Source organism: Molothrus aeneus, chromosome 3 (assembly GCF_037042795.1).
Source record: "Molothrus aeneus isolate 106 chromosome 3, BPBGC_Maene_1.0, whole genome shotgun sequence".
NCBI classification, from domain to species: domain Eukaryota; kingdom Metazoa; phylum Chordata; class Aves; order Passeriformes; family Icteridae; genus Molothrus; species Molothrus aeneus.
The window spans coordinates 32,632,098-32,651,418 of NC_089648.1; the positions used below are offsets into that span (position 1 = coordinate 32,632,098).

General features: G+C 41.3%; 1 protein-coding gene and 1 long non-coding RNA gene across 2 annotated transcripts; one reads left to right on the plus strand and one right to left on the minus strand.

The window, feature by feature from the left end:
* Positions 1–77: 77 nt before the first annotated feature.
* Positions 78–15,621, plus strand: CEBPZ (CCAAT enhancer binding protein zeta). The gene is made up of 16 exons (XM_066546636.1): positions 78–234; positions 606–2,131; positions 3,217–3,448; positions 3,765–3,939; positions 4,295–4,383; positions 4,839–4,892; positions 5,571–5,673; positions 6,552–6,620; positions 7,777–7,843; positions 9,164–9,264; positions 10,615–10,672; positions 11,676–11,875; positions 12,834–12,917; positions 13,397–13,458; positions 13,545–13,626; positions 14,342–15,621. Exons 1-16 carry the CDS (start codon positions 79–81, stop codon positions 14,479–14,481), a joined length of 3,198 nt encoding a protein of 1,065 aa, XP_066402733.1. The 5' UTR covers position 78; the 3' UTR covers positions 14,482–15,621.
* LOC136554576 (uncharacterized) lies at positions 14,199–16,643 on the minus strand. The gene is made up of 4 exons (XR_010783351.1): positions 16,510–16,643; positions 14,887–14,931; positions 14,544–14,627; positions 14,199–14,442 (listed from the first exon to the last, which is right to left on the minus strand). It is a non-coding gene; the product is annotated as an uncharacterized lncRNA (long non-coding RNA).
* Positions 16,644–19,321: the final 2,678 nt, after the last annotated feature.

Here is a 19,321-nt window from a genome sequence, read left to right on the forward strand (position 1 = left end):
CGGCTCCCGCTCCTCCCCGCCCTGTCCCGGCCGGACGCGCGTCCGGCGTGTGCGCGGCAGCGCTTCCGGCGGGCAGCCATGGCGGCCACGCTCTGGGACTTCGGCCTGGGGGAGAGGAGGAAGGCGGGCGGCGACAGCGGCGAGGAGGAGGACGACGACGGAGATGAAGAAGCAGGAGGCGGAGATGCGGGAGAGTTCACTCTGGAAGAGGTGCTGCGCCTCGGCGGCACCAAGGTAAGGGAGCGGGGAGGGAGCGGGAGCACGTGGCGGCCGGGACCCCCATCCCGGACGGGCCCTTGTGGGGCGCGGGGTGTGCGGGGCCCACGCAGGTGTCGGGAACAAGTTCTGTGCTCAGGGGCTGGTGAAGCTCTGGGACGGGTTGCCCAGAGAACTTGTGGATGCCCCATCCCTGGAGGTGCCCAAGGCCAGGCTGCACGGGGCTCTGAGCAACCTCGTCTAGGGGAAGATGTCCCTACCCGTGGCAGGCGGGTTGGAACTAGATAGCTTCAAGGTCCTTCCCAACCCACATTGTTCAGGGATTCTGTGGGGAAGTCTTGGGAGTCTTGGCAAACCTTGCCCGTGACAGATGCGCCCTGTCTCCGCAGCAAGATTACCTCATGCTGTGTGCTGTGGATGAGGAGAGTGAGATGGTGGATGGCGGCAAGAAGGACACGATCGATGACCTGAAGGAAGGGGAGCTGGAGGCGTTCGTCAGCTCCCTGGGGCTCAACAAGTATGCAAAGAGTTGCCTGGTGGTGGAGGGGGATGCGGATGATGATGATGATGATGGCAGCAAGGAGAAAGAGAAGCCTCCAAAGAAAGAGAAAAGCAAGAAGGAAACAAATCGTCCTTCACTAGAGGGGAAAAAAGAAAAAAAAGGAAAGGAAAAGGCAAGCAGTGTGAAAGACAGCAAGAAGAAGCAGGCTGGTGGTGGTCAGGGCCAGCAGCCTTCTGCAAAGAAAGAAAGGCTGGAAGAAGACTTTGAATTTCATGCTAGGCAAGCAATCCTGATCAAACCGGGGGGCAAATGGTATGACATGGAATACACCAATGAATTCTCTCCAGAGCCACAGAATCAGACACTTTTGTCCAAGTACAAGGCCCTGGCCCAAAAGCTGTATGAACACGAGACAGACCTGTTTAAGAATAAGACAGACTATCAGAAGGGGGCCTCTTCAGCATGGATTAAAACTGTTGTGTCCTCAGGTACCTTGGCTGACAGGATGGCAGCGATGACCCTTCTCATCCAGGACAGTGCTGTCCACAGTCTCCAATTTGTTGAGAACTTGATAAACCTCATAAAGAAAAAGGGCAGCAGGCAGCAGAGCCTTATGGCTTTAGATACTTTCAAGGAGCTTCTCATTACAGATATCTTACCAGACAATCGGAAGTTGTGGTCTTTCTCCCAGCGACCCCTTAACAGCATAGTGCAGATGTCGAGTGGCAACAAGGACTCAAGAGACAGGCGGTTGATCCTTTGGTACTTTGAGCATCACCTGAAGCTGCAGATAGCAGAGTTCGTGCAGGCCTTGGAAACACTGAGCCACGATTGCCTGACAGCCACGAAATCCCGAGCGCTGGCAGTGTCCCACGAGCTGCTCTGTAACAAGCCTGAGCAGGAGAAAGCTCTGCTGGTTCTGCTGGTGAACAAACTGGGTGACCCTCAGAACAAGATTGCCACCAAAGCCTCCTATCTTTTAGAGACACTGCTTCACAAGCATCCAAACATGAAGGGAGTAGTGTGCAGTGAGGTGGAGAGGCTTCTGTACCGCTCAAACATCAACGTGAAAACTCAATATTATGCCATCTGCTTTCTAAATCAGATAGTCCTCAGTCATGAGGAAAGTGCATTGGCTAACAAGCTGATAACTTTGTACTTCTGCTTTTTCCGGAACTGTATAAAGAAAAAGGATGTTGAATCCAAAATGCTCAGTGCTCTTCTTTGCGGGGTAAACAGAGCTTACCCTTACGCTGAGACTGGTGATGAGAAAGTGAAAGAGCAAATGAACACCTTGTTCAAAGTTCTGCATCTTGTGAACTTCAGTACCAGTGTCCAGGCCCTGATGCTGCTGTTTCAAGTGATGGACTCTCAGCAGACTGTGTCGGACAGGTACTATGCAGCACTGTACAAGTAAGTGGCAGGTTTGCATTTTTATATACATTCCATTTTAAGAAGTAGTTACCATTAATTTAAAGTTGTAGAAACACTTTGCTTTTAAGATCTTGCTGGTTTTGTGTTTGTTGGCTAAAATTCTTGATGTTTTGTAGGAGCTGGAAGAAAATTCATGATTTCTTTGATTTAACATGAGGATAAAAACAAAAGACAGTGATAGGTCCCAAGAACACATGTGCATTTCATCCTTTGCCACTCTTCTGGTGGCTTCCTTTGCTTCCAGATGTTATTTGAAACTAATGGATAACTATTCTGAAATCACTTTTAGAAGTACTAGCCTGTAAAGTAATTAGGCCTGTAAATTAGGCCTGTAAATAGCCTAAAATCTTGTTTCTTTTTTTTTTTTTTTTGGTTCTTATTTTGAGGAGGAGGAATATTATCTTAAATTTTATAGATGATTTAATTTGCGTAGCTGGAAACCCTTGTGTTATAAAAGTACTGCTTTTTTACTTGTCCCAGCTGATTGTTTAGACTCTTTATAGGATCCTTACAGGCTTCTGTTTAAATGACCAAGAGGAAGTTACTGATTTTTTAAAATGGGAATTTCAAGTTCCCTGAGAATGTTCAGTGTATTTAAGGGCCTTACTGTGCTTGACAGCCTAGAAAAAAATTGGAGCAGAAAATGAACTTGCCAGTACAAATGTCTGATCTGATTGTGAAGTGATCTGATTGTGAAGTGTGCTGATTTTTAACCATTTGCTTTCTTTTTTTAAGCAAATGAACAAATCAGATTAGTTTCTTAACACTGAATATCTCAAATTTTGAAACTGTTTTCAGTAGAACTCAGTTTCTTTTTATATTCTTGGAATGGTTTGTTTACCAAGGCAGTTTGGTTTTTTTTTTTAATCTTCGGTGTCTCGTATATATCCAGAAATATTACACAGCTCTTGACAGTTCAGGATTGAAATTAATAGTATGGAGTACTGAGGAGCAAACTGTTTTTTAGATGGCACTCTGAAAAATGTAGGTAATTGTTGTTAATAGCAGTTGTTCTCCTGTGTGCATTGTGACAATCAGCAAAATTTCTCCTGTGTGTCCTACAGGAAGCTTCTAGATCCTGCTTTAGCATCGTGCTCAAAGCCATCCATGTTTCTAAACCTTGTCTATAAGTCTCTGAAGGCAGATGTTGTTTTGCGGCGTGTGAAGGCCTTTGTGAAGAGGCTGCTTCAAGTCACTTGTGGACAAATGCCACCCTTCATTTGTGGAACCCTGTACCTTCTGTCTGAGCTTCTGAAAGTAAAACCAGAGTTAAGGGCCCAGTTACAGGATCACATGGTATAAGATGGTTTCTTTATCTCACTGCTTTTTCAATAAGAGCTGTTTTCATAAGCACCTTTTCCTAACCTGTCTTTTAGTAACCATGTGCTAAGATGTTTCTTGAGATGGAGAGGGACCATTAGAGTTGTGTGTTCTAAGCAGTAAAGTTCAATTTTAAGTGCTATATCAAGGACAAAAATCCGTATTTCTTAAACATCAACCATCATTTGTTTAAATTTTTATTAGTAGCTCAAGAACTTTATGTGCGTGTTTCTAAAAAATCAGAGTAAATATGGAAAGGAAAAGTTGTTTGCTAATGGTTTTTGTTTTTTAGGGATCAGATGATGAAGAGTGCTTTAAGGATCAAGAAGAGGCTGAAGAGGATGAGGAAAAATTTGTGGATGCTGACAAAGAAGTAGAAGATGAAAAGAGAAATACAATGGAAAGTTCTGCTAAAACAAACAATTCAAATTCATCAGCCTCGTGGGTTCATCATCTGAATATGGGAGGTAAATCAGCAAGAAAATACATAATTTAACAGCTAAGAGTCTATAACAGGGACATGCTGGTCAAGAGTTGTTGTAAGATTAAGTGATTAAAACATTATTTTAGTTTTTAAATTGAAGTTTGGTTGAAAGCGACCACTCAGAGCAATTTATCTGTTACCTCAGCAGTGATGAAGAGACTCTTGACTAGTGTATTTCACTGTGGAGGGCAGCTGAATACAGCCTTTTCCTGCTGCCAGATGAACCCCTGGCCTGTGCAGCTGGGAGTGATGGGCAGCATTACTGTTATGGGGAATTGAGAATAATACTCTTGTAAAGTTGCCTGAGAAAATTTGTTTTGCTCCCCTCCACCCCACAGGCAGGAAGGGTGAAGCTTCCTATGATCCTCTGCACAGAAGTCCTTTATACTGTGGTGCTGAAAGTACAAGCCTTTGGGAACTGAAGAAGGTAGGACATTCTTGAATTGTTGTTGTTGAGTTTAAAAGTGAGGCCTTTGTATGAAGAGAAGAAAAAGAACTTGATTATTCTTGAAGTAGCTGCTTGAGTAACAACAGAAAGGATAAAGTTGACGCGTTCAGCTTTAAGCTTGTGTATGTTCCATGCAATATTGATATTCTTGAGTAGGGAATAGAAATTTTTTAAGTGGAGATTTGGACAATAATGATATTTTTTGACTGTTGGATCTTACCTTTGATCATTAAAGCTTTTTAGTGTTGACTTAAATAAAATTGTAAATGAAAATGTATTTAATGCAAATAAAAGATTAGAACTTGAAGTTCTTCAGTTGTTAAAGTACATCATCAGCCTTGCATGGCTATGTGTATGTCGTTATTTAGTAAGTCACAGAGTGGTCTTACAATGTATTTTTAATTAGAAATCAATTAATGGCTCATGTTTTTCAGCTTTCTGAACACTTTCATCCGTCTGTGGCCCTGTTTGCAAAAACAATTCTAGAAGTAAGTGCTTTTGCTAGCTTGTTGCTTTGAAGTTTGATATTTTATGTCAGGTGTCTTTTGCCATTTGAAAAAATACATTATAATGTCTCCTTGCATTTCATGGGTAACTAGCAGCTCTGCAGAACTCTTCTCATACTCTAAAATGTCAAGCTTTTCATAGAATGACAATGTTATATGTAAAGGAGACTGCTCACAAAAGTTTTAGTTTTGTAGAAATGTAGGTGTTATATAATTCTTAAAGCTTTATTAGAGGTTTTTTTATATCTTTTTATTTAATTTTTTTAAAATATGGGAAGCCCCACTACAGGAACAAATTCTTTTTTAAATACTGTTGTATGCCAAAACCACTCCAACTTTCACAAATATGTATTTAAAATATTTATTTTTCATTTGAAAATACAGTATTGAAATGATGTTGAGTATTAACTGCTGTTAGCACGATACATTGGAAGGCAGTTTAGCACTGAAACAAAGCAAAGGAGTTGTGGTTTAGTTAAGCAAATAGTGAAATTGGAAAAAGAAGAACCTGGTCAGGGTGATGTGGTATAGTATCCCCAAATCTTTATCTTTTTAAAGTATGTTTTAATATTGTTCTTGAACTGATTGAGTCCTCTGTGTTTAGATGGTGTCTTTCTAAAATGGAGACCTTAATGTTTTTTGGCTTTTTCCTTCTTTCAGGGAAATCACATTCAGTACTCCGGTGACCCTTTGCAGGATTTCACGTTAATGAGGTTCTTGGATCGCTTTGTGTACAGAAATCCCAAGCTCAGCAAAGGCAAAGGTAGGCACTTCTCTGTACCATGTGATCCTGGTTATAGGTGCTCTCTGAATTGTTATTCTCTCAGACTGGCCTTGTCAAGTATTTGGGGTGCATGTGGTGGAACATAGGAGTGGGATCAGTCTTCAGGGCTGCGAGAGAGATGTCTGCAACCCGGAGCCAGCTGACAGCCACATCCTCCTGCCCCTCACACCTGCAGGGCAGAACTGCTCCCTTTGCAGGAATCAGCAAGGGATAGGGAGATGTGAACACTACAGAATGGTTGAGGCTAGAAGGGACCTGTGAAGTCATGGGCTCAAGCAGAGACACCTAGAGCAGACTTTCCAGACTTTTGAATATCTCCAAGAGTGGAGACTCCACTGCCTCTCTGTGCAATCTGTGCCAGTGCACAGTTGTGCTCACAGTGAAAAGTGTTTCCAGGTGTTCAGGTGGAGTCACCTTCATCAATTTAGTGACCCATCACTTGATTCTCTCCAGTATGCCCATGTCTGCCTTATACTGGAGAGCCCAGACCTGGGTGCGGGGCTCCAAGTGTGATCTAACAAATGCCAGGAAAGCCATCAGCCTACTTTGCTGCAGGGACACAGTGTTAGCTCACAGCCAGCTGTGTGTCCACCAGGACTGCCAGGGTGTTCTTAGCCAAGCTGCTTTCCAGCTGGGCAGCCCCCAGTGTGTACTGGTACCTGGGGTTGTTCCTCCTTCAGTGCAGGACTTTGCCCTTCCCCTTGTTAAACTGCAGGAAGTTTCTGTCAGCCCATTTCTCCAGCCTCTTGAGGTCATTCTGGATGGCAGCACAACCCACTGGTCTGTCAGCTGCTTCTAACAGTTCTGTATCAATAGTCATCAAATAAAAATTCTCTCTGATTTATATTCTGATACAGAAAACACCAGCAGTGTGGTCATGCAGCCAAAGAAGAAGCAGTTTATGAAGGATATGCAGAATCTTGCAGGTAAGTCTGCCCCTTAAATCAGTTAAGATTATGATGACTAAAAAATCCTTGGTTGGTTGATGTAGATGTGTCATCTGCACTGTCTATACTGTTTGTCTTAGCAATAAAAGAAAGTGCCATCCATCAGGAGTGAAGTGGTCATGCTGATGTTCGGGATCCGACCTCATATTCTTGTTAGTATGTATGGAATCTTCACAGATGGAACTTTGGATCTATTGAATCATTTGAAGAAAAAAATATGTAGAAAAAGTCAGTTATTCTATAGCCATTTTTATTCTGTTTATTATGATTGAAAAATGGCTTAAAGTACCAGAAAAAGGGATCTGTATAATTATTTAAATCACATTAAATTCTTTCATTAAATGATATAGATTGCTCCATACAATGCCACAGCTGCAGCTGTTGTTGAGTGTAAGGTATCTTTGGCACTGTTATTTTCCTAAGAGTCTTCCTGCCTCCAGAAATAAACTGCCTTTTGTCCAGTCCCACTGTTTCTAACAATCAAGAGTAGGATGTAGTTTAAAAAACAGCAGTTAAAAAAACAGAGCAAACTATCAGTAAAACATGCTGCTTGAGGACAGAAGAAGTACCATCTTCTGTGGCAGTGCCTCTACTGTAGCATTCCAAGGAATGGGCTTTTCCACCAGCTTTGGGTCTGTTGTGTTGCAAAGAGGTTTTAGTTATGCAGATTAGTAAGTACTGGTGTACTTTTATGGCTGGTTTTACAGCTGATAAAGCTGAAAGTAGAAAATTTAGCCTGTACACTTTGTCACATTTTTTAGTTTATTCTGAGTTGAAGGAGCAATTCTGTCCTGAGGAATATACTACTAGTAAATAAATAAAATAGTGATGTTAGTTTCAAGATTAAAGAAAAGCATCTTAAAAACCTGCCCCTGTCTGAAAAGTTTACATTATTGTTACATTGAAGATGGCTGAAACTGAGATTACACATTTAAAGTCTTCTGTACGAAGTACTCTTTTGTATGTGGTCAAAACTGCCTTCCGTGGTAGTTTGAAGAGGTTTTCAGATAAGCTCCCCATTATTGAATGGATGACACCGTGTGTCTGCTTCTATCTGTGTGTGCTGCTTAAGCTCTGTAAAGAATAACCAGCATTTCAACTTGGGGTAAAATCAGTTCTTTTTTTGTTTTTGCAGTCAACAGTAAGGAATTCCGGGCCAAAGATGAAAGCAAAATCCCAGTGGATGAAGTGTTCTTTCACAGGTAAAGGAACACTTGTGAATGTCCATTTTAAGTATTCTTTTTTTAATGCACTGCCAGTAAAACCCACTGCATTTTGTAAGTATTCTCTGGTATTTCAAGTATTTGGAAATTTTGATTAATTTGAGTGACTTAAGGTGATAGTGCTTTTCTTGGACGTAATTTTAACATTTGTCAAAAGTGCTTAGGAAAGAATATCACCTATGAACAAAGACAATTTGGGCTTATAGTTTAAGTAAATTAAGTAAGCTGACATTATAATAGAGAAGCCTTAAGTAGTGGGTAATGATGAATATCTTGTGGGTTGTAATTCTTATGCATTAGAGGTATATATAATAAAAGCTGGAATATAGCTTGTTTATGTTATTAACATCAAAGCTTATTAGAATGGAACAAAGCAAAAGAAAGGAGCTACTTTTCAGAGTATTTAGATTTTTATTACTTCTAGTTCTTTCTGTTTCTTTGAATTTCCCTTTAGATTATGATATAAAAATGCAGTTGTAGTACTAAAATTGAAGTGATATGCATTTGACAAAGATTTGTTTTATTAGATCAAAATACTGATTACCTGTGTCTCCTTAGCAAATTATTCTAATTACCTTCATTTATTATAAATTAATTGATACTATAATATTGAGGAATATACTACTAATAAATAAATACAATAGTGGTGTTGGTTTCAAGATTAAAGAAAAGCATCTTAAAAATGTGCCTCTGTCTGAAAAGTTAACAGTATTCTTACATTGGAGATGGCTGAAACTGAGATTATACATTTGAAGTCTTCTGTACAAAGTACTCTTTTGTATATGGTCAAAACTGCCTTTCCGTGTTTGGTGGTTCTTTAACATGAAATGAAGGTGAAAATGGCTGAAGATAACAGCCATTTTCAGAAGATAAAAGAAGATAAAAGCCAGACAGAAGATAAAACTAAGACCCAAAAGAAGAGGGCTATGTGAGAAAATTTAATAAAACTTGATGGCTGAATGTCTTCTTTATTTTTTCCCAATTATATACAAGTTGATTTTGATCCTTTCTTCCTTCTCAGTCTAAGGCAGATTTTGACATCTTTGTTGTGGTTTTTTATAAATTCATTTTGTTGAAAATAACTTCTGCCACCTTTGGCCAGTGAAATTTCATTGTTTTAAATATTACAGTTGTGACTGATTCTTTGATAAACAAAGGAAGTACAAGTCTCTTGATTTTAGATGTGTTTGAAACAATCACAGTTTTCAACTGGCAACATACATGGGAAAAAATTTGCAGATTTTTTATTTAAAAAAGTCATAAAGACCATCCCCTGTAATTTTGTGTCTGTTATTTCAGATTTTATTCAAAATTTGATAAGAAGAGAGAGAAACAAAAGCGTCTGGATGATGAAGAAAGTGTGGAAGATGTGGATGATGATGAATTTGAAAGAGCATTGGGTAAGGCTGTGTTCTTCGTGCAGTAACTATCCCAGTATTCCCAGATTTTCCAAATTACTAATTTATCCTTTTTATAGTTCATATTGTGTAAAAGAACCAGATAGAGGAATATGGCAGTGGGAGAAAACTGGCTTTCCAGTTGCTCTTTGTGGTACTGCCGACAGCAGTTCCGGCTGTGTGCTGTGTGAGCCGTCTGGGTGGCTGTTTGGAAAAGAGGCCTTGCTCCCACCACTGCAGTAGTCAGCTTGTTTGAGTGGCTGGAAATTGTCTGATTTTGAACTTACACTCATGAGTGGCAGTTCATGCCCTTTTGTTCTTTTCCTAATGTAGTGTGAGTAACCTGTTCTAACAGCATGTAACATTTGCCTTTACTTTTTCTTTACTGCTGGGCCTTTTTCAGTCTTGCTTACAGTTTCTCTCATAGTTTCTAGCGTCTTTCTTGTGGTTATGAGTTCCAGACAGTCATTGACAAACTTCTGCAGTAGCCTTAGCTCTTTCTGTAGCATGTACTTTGCTTTGGAATTAGTGTATGATTTGTTCCAGAATTTAATTTAATTTGTTTCAAAATTTAAATTTCTTAGTGTACCAGAAGGTGTCCATTATTTTATTATTTAAAATTTTACTTATATGTATTTTCAAAAAAATCCAGTTAACTCTCCATAACTGTTTTGTACTGTATTTTAAGAGAATTCTACATTCTTTTATCAGGGTTCTTAGTGAGTCAATTAATGGGGTCTTAGTTACGAGAAGAATGTGTTACGAATTGCATTTGTCTTTTATTATTAGTATCTCTAATGAGAGTTTGCTTCATAAATTCAGAAGCTTCAAATAATGACCCTCTATCTGAAAGTTAGATATTTTGCAGTGCTAGAATCCTAGAATAGCTTGGGTTGGAAGGGACCTTAAAGATCACCTCATTCCATCCCTCCGGCCATGGGCAGGGACACCTTCCACAAGACAGCTTGCTCAGAGCTCCGCCCAACCTGGCCTTGAACACCTTCAGGGATGGGATCCGTAGCTTCTCTGGGCAGCCTGTTCTAGTGCCTTACTACCCTCACAGTAAAGAATTTTTTCTTAATACCTAATCTAAACTCTTCAGTGTGTAGCCATTCCCCCTTATCCTGTCACTGTCCAGCTCTCTTGTAGCATCCTTTAGGTACTGGAAGGCCACAGTAAGGTCACCCTGAAGCCTCCTCTTCTCCAGGCTGAACTTCAATGCTAGAAGAGGTGCTCCAGCTCTCTGGTCGTCTTTGTGGCTTTCCTCTGGACTTGCTCCAACAACTCCTGTACCTGCTGGATGCAATGACTTGCATATTTCTTTGTAGTAATAACATTTTTATTTCTTCCTAGATACTTTTGAAGCTGCTGATAATGCCATTGTGGGCCAGGATGACCTTGATTTTGCTGGGTAAGACTTCAGATTAGTTCTTACTCCTCTTGTCTTAGTATCTGTATAGAGTTTTACTCTGTGAAAGGAGATAGACTTTTTTCAGAATGGTTTAGAATATCACCTTGCAAAAAAGGCAATATCAGATTTACATTGAGTAATGCAGGTTTTCTGCACGTCCCAAAATAGTTCATGACGACTTTGGGATGCTTATAGTCCTTAAATGAGACTTGTAGTATTGGATTGTCTTAATTAATTAATTAATTAATTGTTTATTTTATACAATGGAGTGACCCAGTAAGCAGTGTAAAATCTTGTTTTACATTGTCTCAGGTTTGTGTTTGAGAATTACCAAGTACAAAAGGAACAGATTGAGGCATAATGGCAGTGCTGCCATAAGTACTGGCTGTAACTGGACCTAACACAGTTAATAAGCTTTGTGAGATCCAGAGTCACAGAGCTCAGTTCTCCTGCAGTCAGCACTTCCATTAATCATAGCATCATTTAGGTGGGAAAGGACCTTTAGGTTCATTGAGTCCAACTGTAAATGATTAAGCGGCTTCTATTTTACTCAAAGTATCTATAATAAAGTGTTTGAATTTGCACAGAGACTTTTTCCCTTGATGCAACAGCAGAATTAAAGTCTAAACTCCTAGTGAAACTTGAAACATTTTTGTGATCTCTACTGGTGTTTGATAGAGCAGTTTGTGTTTTACAGAAAAGACTTTCTGAAAAGGAGCAAACACACAGAGGAGATAAAATACTCAAGCTGTCATTTCTGCTAATTTCAGAGTAGGATTCTCTCCAGAACTTCTTAATGGTTGACTTTTATAACACAACTGCCTATACTAATGTTGAAAACACGAGTGTATAATACGTATATTTTAGGTCACAGCCTACATTTGTAGCAGTTTGCAATGATGTTGAACTTTCCTAACATAGTCTTTGCCAGTAGATAGATGTCATCTCGATGCAAACAGTATTTTTCCAGATGAAGTGCTAAGCTTGTTACATCTTCTTTTAGTAACATTAAAAAAAATCCCAAGGGTGGCAAGAAAGGTGGGGGATCTGGTGCTGACTGGGAGGATTCTGATGATGAAGATGACTTCAGCGATCTGGATGATGAGGAAGTCTCCTTAGGAAGTATGGATGAAGACTTTGAAGAGGATATGGATGAAGAGGGAGGTGTATTTATGGATGTGTCTGAAGATGATGATGACCTAGGTAAAGTGCCATTTGTTACTGAAAAACAAGAAGAAAAAGCTTTAAAAATAGGTTATATAATATAATATGTAACTACATATGCAAATTCCAGTTTAGTTATCTAGGTGGGAAGTTTGGCTTTTAGGCAAAGAAATGACAAGTCCTTCTCTGTATAATGAAGTCTTAAGCATTTCCAGGCACAATCTCCTAGGTGAGAGTGGGAATTAGACATCAAAAACTTCCAAATGAGACAAGTTTCTTTCATTCCAAAAATTTATACACAAATAACTGGCTTCACTAGGCAGAAATATTAAAAGAGCTCAAGGAGAAGAAAAAATCTGATAATTGATAATTTTTATATTTCTTCAGACATAGTTAATGCTGGTTTTTTTTAGATGAAGTCACTTTTATTGAAATGGCCGTCTCACATGTAACAGCTTACTCTTGTTAATACAGCTATGCACTCAAGTTTTTATTGCCACTGGAGTAAGTAACTGGTTCTTGTACCTGCATGATTTTATTTTTTCCCCTGAAAAGCAGAATACAGTGCATATGGCTGGAAAAACAGAGATTAATGGAGTATTTCAGTGAATAACTAAAGGTCGCAGGAAGATGACTGAGGGTAGAGGAGGCAAACTGCTCATACAGTTGTTAACACAATCTTTCATGAGATTATTATTTCACCAAACTTGCCACACAGACATTCAAGGTTTACCTAATGCCTGCTTTTAGCTTTTGTATTCTATGTATCATAGTATCATTTCCTTTCGGTGCTTGGAAACAACAGAAAGAATAGCACACCAAAGACCAATTTTTAATGGTCCAGCTTGAGGAAATACTAGATTTGCACTGCCTTTTAAAGACTTGGACCATTTTGACAAGTATGCCTAGAAAGGAATTTTAGTCTCTGCTGCACTTTAAATACATGTACATGGTGTGAAAATTGGGGACTGATGTATTTGGGTTTTTTTCCCATCAGACTCAAACAATGACAAGCAACTGAAATCTGTCAGTAAAAAAGGAAAGAAAAAGAAAGATACGAATTTTGCGGGATCACTGGAAGGTAAGAAAACACTGACATGAAAGCTTAATAGAAATAAAATAGTTCAAAACCCTTTGGAATAGAGGGATTTACTACAGCAAATAGAGGGATTTACTACAGCAGATTATCATGTTTTGGATCTAGGTTCAGATTTGAATAAACCATAAATTAAAAGGACGTTATCCCCAGCCAGCATAATTCACGGTAACAATCTGCTGTTGAAGAGATGAGAATTGAAGGAGAAATTTTGAAGGATGAAGTTGTACTGGTGCTTTACATCTGTTACACCTGGTACACAGATTTGTGCTATTTAATTCTTTTGGAAACTCTTTTTTCTCCTTTTCTTTTAGAAGGGATGGGGAACAAAGATTTCCAACATAGCTAATGCAGGTAATCTCATTAAGAAAAAGTTCTAAACATTTAAAACACGGTAAAACTTGTTTTAGTGTCTTTGGGAACTTGAAGTTGTGTCTCATAAGAGTAATACTCTTTGTTTGAAGGATCCAGGCGAGGAAAGAAGAGAAAACTCCAAGATGCTGGTATACTGGCATCTGCAGAAGAGGTGAGTTTGATCAGTGCTTAACAAAAAGTGATCAAGCATTTCACCTGTTGCTTTGTAACAGAATACTATAATTTCTCTCTTTAAAGTTTGGCTATCTGCTGGATGAAAATGCTGGCTCTAAGTTTGACAATATCGGAATGAATGCCATGGCCAACAGAGATAATGCGAGTAAGTACATGCTGCAAGTAGCTGGCACTTGTAATGCTGAAATTCACTTCTTTCCCTTCAGGTTCTGTACATGAAAGATGAACCACCTTAAACTGGAACACAGGGTCAGAAACCACACACAGCAGGGACAGTAGCTCAGCATCAGTAAAACGTGACAGTTTTCTCCGGTGACAAGAGATGCCCAGTGCTAAAAATCAAGTGGGAGTAGTGGAGTAATAAGGCTTCAGAAAAGAGGGAGAGGCTGTCCTTGGCCCTTTCCCACTGTGAACAGGGACAGGCAGGATGCTCTTTGTCAAGCATTTGTGTGAATTCTGCTCAGGTAAAGCGGCCTTGATTCCTTGCGAAGGGAAGGCATGAGGTACTGGTGTCTTTACCTACCTATTGGACTGTCTCCTTGCAGCGTCAGTGAAGCAGAAAGTGTTTTTCCCAAAGTAATTCTAATGAATTACATGTGTATATGCTGGTTGAATAAACACTGCTCCTAATGGAAATGTGTCTAGCATTAGTAAAATACAAAGCATGTCTAAAACTGAAATGGTAGGGTTTGTTTTGTGAAATGAAAAAACCACAGCTTTCTCAGAAAAAAGGCAGTTTGCACTTTATTGACTTTAATAAATACAGTAGTCAAGTTTTAACTTGGACGTGATTGATCTGCATGCCACATCATGGTCAGAGGTATCCATTGGCTCCTAAATTCTCATCTTTCCTTCTCCAGATGTCAAACAGATCCAGTGGGAAATAGAGCGTGACAAGTGGCTTCACAACAGGGATGTGAAAAGCATCATCAAAAAGAAGAAACAGTTCAGGCACAGAGGGCTGAAAAACAAGTTCAAAGGCAAGAAATCAAGACGATGAACTTGATGTTGACATTTAAAAACGAATTATTCTTCAATAGTTTTATATTTATTCTTTCTTACTTCAGTTCTTGCTGCTTAACCACGTCATCTGGTCATTCTCCCTTATGCCATGAATTCCAGACCGCTCATTGGATTTGTAATAAACTGAAAAATAGGAAAATCCATGTCAGTTCTAAGTTAGACATATCTGATGAGCAGCCCCTTTGTGGCTGGTTTTATTCAGTGTATAACCCTCCAGCTCTAAGGTCTCTGTCCAACAGTCTGACACTCCAGCCATGCCTTACCAATAAAAACTTCTGCAGTGTCTCCTGGGGAAAGTTTTAAGCCATTCTAAGATATTGTTGTATATATTAAGATGCAACAGAAGCTTCAGCCATCCTGAAGCCAACGACTACAAACTCACCTTCCAGAATTAATGGAAACCTCTTCTGCATTGTGTATCTGAAATCTGACAAGAAAGATAAATCACAGTTACTTCCCAGCATATATTAAGATGAATAATTAAATGTACTATTTTTCTAACTAGAGTTGTTTCATCAAAATTTGTTTAAATTTTGCTAGTTTCAGCTACCATTAAATGATGTGATAGGAATTTATTTTTAAAAAATAATTTCAGAGACTTTATTCAGGTTACTCATACATGTAGCCCCATCATCACAGTGTTTTCTGAGCTTCTTTACAATTGTGATAACCAAGTCCTACAACTCACAGGAAGCTGCATGCCTCTCATAGACTGACATGCAGGTAAAACCAGGGAAATTTTGTTTCTTTGTGCAGATTTAGATGTTCACTGAATCATTCCGTGGGCCGCTCTTGACAACCCAGTAGAAAATCACAACAGGTTTATGCTATTTTAATTATTTACAGCAGCTTGTAAAAGGATGTTAATCATTCTAGTACTAACACAAAAAAAGCAGTAACAGCCTCTTGAGTTCACTGAGCTGTTAGATTAGCCCACTGCACCTTATGGAACTGCAATTATAGAGAATATGCAAATGGAAATAAGAATTGCAAAAGAGGAGAAAAAATCCCAAAGATGAATGCCTAGCATCATGTTACAATAGGCTGAAAACATCTGTTCTCCATATTTTTGTTACATGTATTTTCTAATAAAAATACAAAGATGGCTGAAATTTAAGAGCCTGACACCATCTGGATCCTGGAAAACAAATGCAAACTGATGCGAAGGTAAAGCTCAGCTTGTACTCGGCATGAAGACCACACCACTGCTGAAATGGGTGGATTTTTGCCCTCCCAGCCAAAGCAGCAGCTGCCTTTTGGCTCGCCCTGACCCTGCAGGCAAGACAGCTCTTTTCCCAAAGGGACACAGGTCTGTGTAACCAGTGCTGCACCCTGCAGAGCCCTGCATACAAAGAAAGGCTGCTGCTCTGCAGAGCAAGCCTCCTTGTAGTAACCATACTAGGGCTTTGCTTATTCTTTCTGTGTTACCTGGGCACGGAATCCTGAGTCTAAGAGACTGAAGTTAAATAACCTGGGAGACAGCGCTGGCCGCCTCCTGCCAGCCGGCTCTGTCCTCAGCCTGGGAAATGTCAAATTGCAAAGGCTACGAGACCCAGACACAGCCAGGACATCCCTTCCCATCACCTGGCTCAACACCAGGTGCCTGAAATAGGACTGATCACTTCCTGCCTCATTTGCGGACAGCGTGTCTTCCTTTCAAATCCTTATCCGGCCCGGTGCTGCTACTATAACACCGGGCAGGATTCCTTTTGTTCCCGGTGTGGTGGCGTGCCGCTCCCCGAAGGACTGATTGCTCGCGGGCTTGGGTTTGTAAAACTACACCAGCAGCTCGTTCTTCAGAGGTAAATCCTAGGGCCGGCGAGCCAGCCCTGTGCGCCTGTACTCACCCAAGCCCAACTCCTGACCCCACACGGCGGCATTTCCTTACACACCCCGGGCGGTGCGCGGTGCTCCGCGGGCACCGCCGGAGGCCCCCGCGCGGAGGAGCCTCCCCTGCCCGCCCCCCGTCCCCGTCGGGGAGCGGCCCCCGCCCGCCCCGCCGCACCTTGGCTGCGGTCCATGGCGCGGTAGAGCAGGAGGGCGCCGAGCAGCCCCGCCGCCTCCAGCAGCAGCAGCCCCCTCAGGACGCGCCGCGCCATGGCCGGAGCTCGGCGCCTTCCCCCTCCCGCAGCGCTGCGCAGGCGCTGCCGCTCCTCCGCCTCACGGGCCCGTCATGGCCGCGGCCCGGCCGCTCCGCCCGGCGGCAAGCGGTGCAAAATGTGAGCTGTGTAAAAATCTTCTCAGGAAAAGGCGGGCTTTGTTGTATATCCGGCGTAATCCACGAGAAAAGACATTAATCCGTGAGGCAGGGAGCGGGTAACAGGCGAGCGCTAAGTGATGGCCAGGTGTTAGAAATACAAATGACTTGTCGGTAGAATTGCCTTGTTAAGGTCTTGGGCGCGATATGCTTCAGTAAGCTCAGACCTAGGGAGAGCTTAATAATGCCAGGCGAGAAGAATGGACTACTGATAGTGGGCACAAAGACATTCAGCAGAACCCCCATGATAAGGAAGAAACTGATAAAGCAAACTCAGTTTGACTGGGTAAAAGGTAATTTCTGGCAGGGGCAGATTGTGACCACCGACTCATGGCCACTGACCCAAGAGAACCGTCGACCCACAAGAAGAGAAAGACAGCATGTTGACTGATGAGCATGAGAAGCGAGACAATGATTATCTAACAGAAGATAAAAGACTAATTAATAAGGGAACTATGTCATTTGCAGCTAATGAACACTAATTCCTTAGCTAAATGGTATAAATAGTAAAAGCTTCTGATAGTTGGCGTGCTTGATTTGTGGAATACCTTGGAGCTCTCGGGTTTATGCAACTCTGAAATACATAATCAGTGTGTCTCCCAAGTGTCAGGAGAATTAACCTATGATGCCAGAGGTTTATGTCCAAAAAGGAGACAAAGGAGTCCTTTAACTTTATTTGAATGAAGGCCATGGGCATTTCCCATGGGGGTCTCTCAAATTGTTGGGGGATACAACCCCCTTTTTATCCTAAGTTCCTGTCTGCATCTCCCTCCCATTGGAGGGAGAGGTACCTGGAAGGCATGGACTTCCCAAATCACCTGCTCTCTGGTCCCCTTGAGTATGCACCCCCCTTTATATAAAAGAAAGAAGAACCTATTCATAATTCCATTAATTCTTTGTTCTTTTTCTCTAGGATCAGGAATTTAATGTGGCCTTGACTGAGCAATAGTCCGTGTTGATAGTAACATTTTCTAGAGCTAAGAGTTTCTTCTGTTGCTTCCCTATCTATGAGTTCTTAGCCCCATCTACAAGCAGATTCACATGGTCTGTTTTTAAAGACAGTCAACTTATTCCTTGCATTTTCATTGTCTTCTATTATTCATATTGCTATTAACTCATATTATGGGACTGAAATATTTATTGCCAAAATAAAAGCTCTTCAGATTTTCCTTTTTAATAGGGCTTAATTTTCTATGTAAGATGCTTTTCCCCCACCTCTGCTAGTGTTTTGTAAGATTAGATATAATATTTTTGCTGCTCATTCTTACAGGGTGATTAATTTTCCAATTCTCTTTTCCCTGGTGGCTGAGTTTGCAGGTATTGCTTGTATTCAGTGGGATTTCTTAGTAAAGTAATTCCTGCTCTGAGGATTTTAAGTGAACAGGATCAACCCAAGCAGCAGAAGCTTAGGGTTGTTGGAGAAAACATGGATCTAAGAAAGGAATTAATTGCATTATCATTGTAGCAGTTGTGGCTCTAACCAGAGAAGGTCCTGGGTCAGGGTCTCCTTTAGCATATAGAATTTGCATTGTTTGGCAAGTTCTGATCTGGAAAGAAACAAGTGTATTTAGGGGCTTAAAAAGTATGCCTGTAGTGTTTGGGGTGAATTTATAGCAGCTGTGAGACAGAGCACTGAACTGTAAGAGGCCAAATAAAAAGGAGCAGGCACAAAATGTAAAATATGCATTTTTATTTTAAGGAGCCCACAGTCCCTTTGGGTTTGGGTCCAAACTCCTGCTGGACCCTACACAGAGTTTGTTTGTCATATCTTGGTACTGGCTTTTATTTCTCCCGGAGTTTGGAAGAGTTCAGGTGTGGAGACATGATACGGGTTGTCTCTGACATTTAGTAACTCAGTAAACCTCTCCTGCGAAGGCCAAAGAATGAGTAGATAAAGAAAAAAAGGTCAGACAGTTTGTGGTAGCTCAGCAGGAGAATATTTTGCTAAAGACCACTGCCAGTTGTTCAGTAGGAAAGGAGGCACACAGCTCCCCGTGGTTTGCTGAGGAATGCAGCACCTTGTTGCCTGGTGGGCACTCTGGTGGAAAAGCCTGTATGCCAGGTGAAGAAAGGCAAGACTAGAGGAAAAAGAATGAAAAGGAAAGATTACCTGCCCCAGTCTGAAACTAGAAGTTGCTGGGCTCCCTCTTGACCCCTGATGTGACACTTGGACCCACCAAGCCATAGTACCACCAGGCAGAAATAAAAATGTCAGCTCCACAACTTAATCGCGGGGGACACTTCCCGACAAGGACACGGGGAGGCTGCTGTGGGTCAAGGGGAACACCCTGTGCCCTTGCTCTGTCCTGCCAGCAGTCGGCAGAGCAGCAAAGGGGCAAACAGGGGGTCACGGAAGCCTCGGGGAAGCTGGCTCGGAGGTGCAGCTCCAGGAACCGGCCACAGGCTCATGCTGGAACGGGATGCAGCATGGGAGAGCATGTGGCATGGGGGAGGCTTTACTGCAAGATGCCTTCCAAAGGGTCAGGGGTGGGGAGGGATGCAGGTGTCTGGGGAGCAGCTCTTCTAGCACTTGTTCTGGCACGTGCCTTACAGGCACAGC

What these genes read in the sequence shown, in the direction of transcription:
- CEBPZ (XM_066546636.1), top strand. Translation starts at nt 79, where the DNA reads ATGGCGGCCACGCTCTGGGACTTCGGCCTGGGGGAGAGGAGGAAGGCG. An exon ending in TCATCATCTGAATATGGGAG is followed by an intron (nt 3,940 to 4,294) that starts GTAAATCAGCAA and finishes TCCACCCCACAG; the next exon opens with GCAGGAAGGGTGAAGCTTCC. An exon ending in GGCCAACAGAGATAATGCGA is followed by an intron (nt 13,627 to 14,341) that starts GTAAGTACATGC and finishes TTCCTTCTCCAG; the next exon opens with ATGTCAAACAGATCCAGTGG.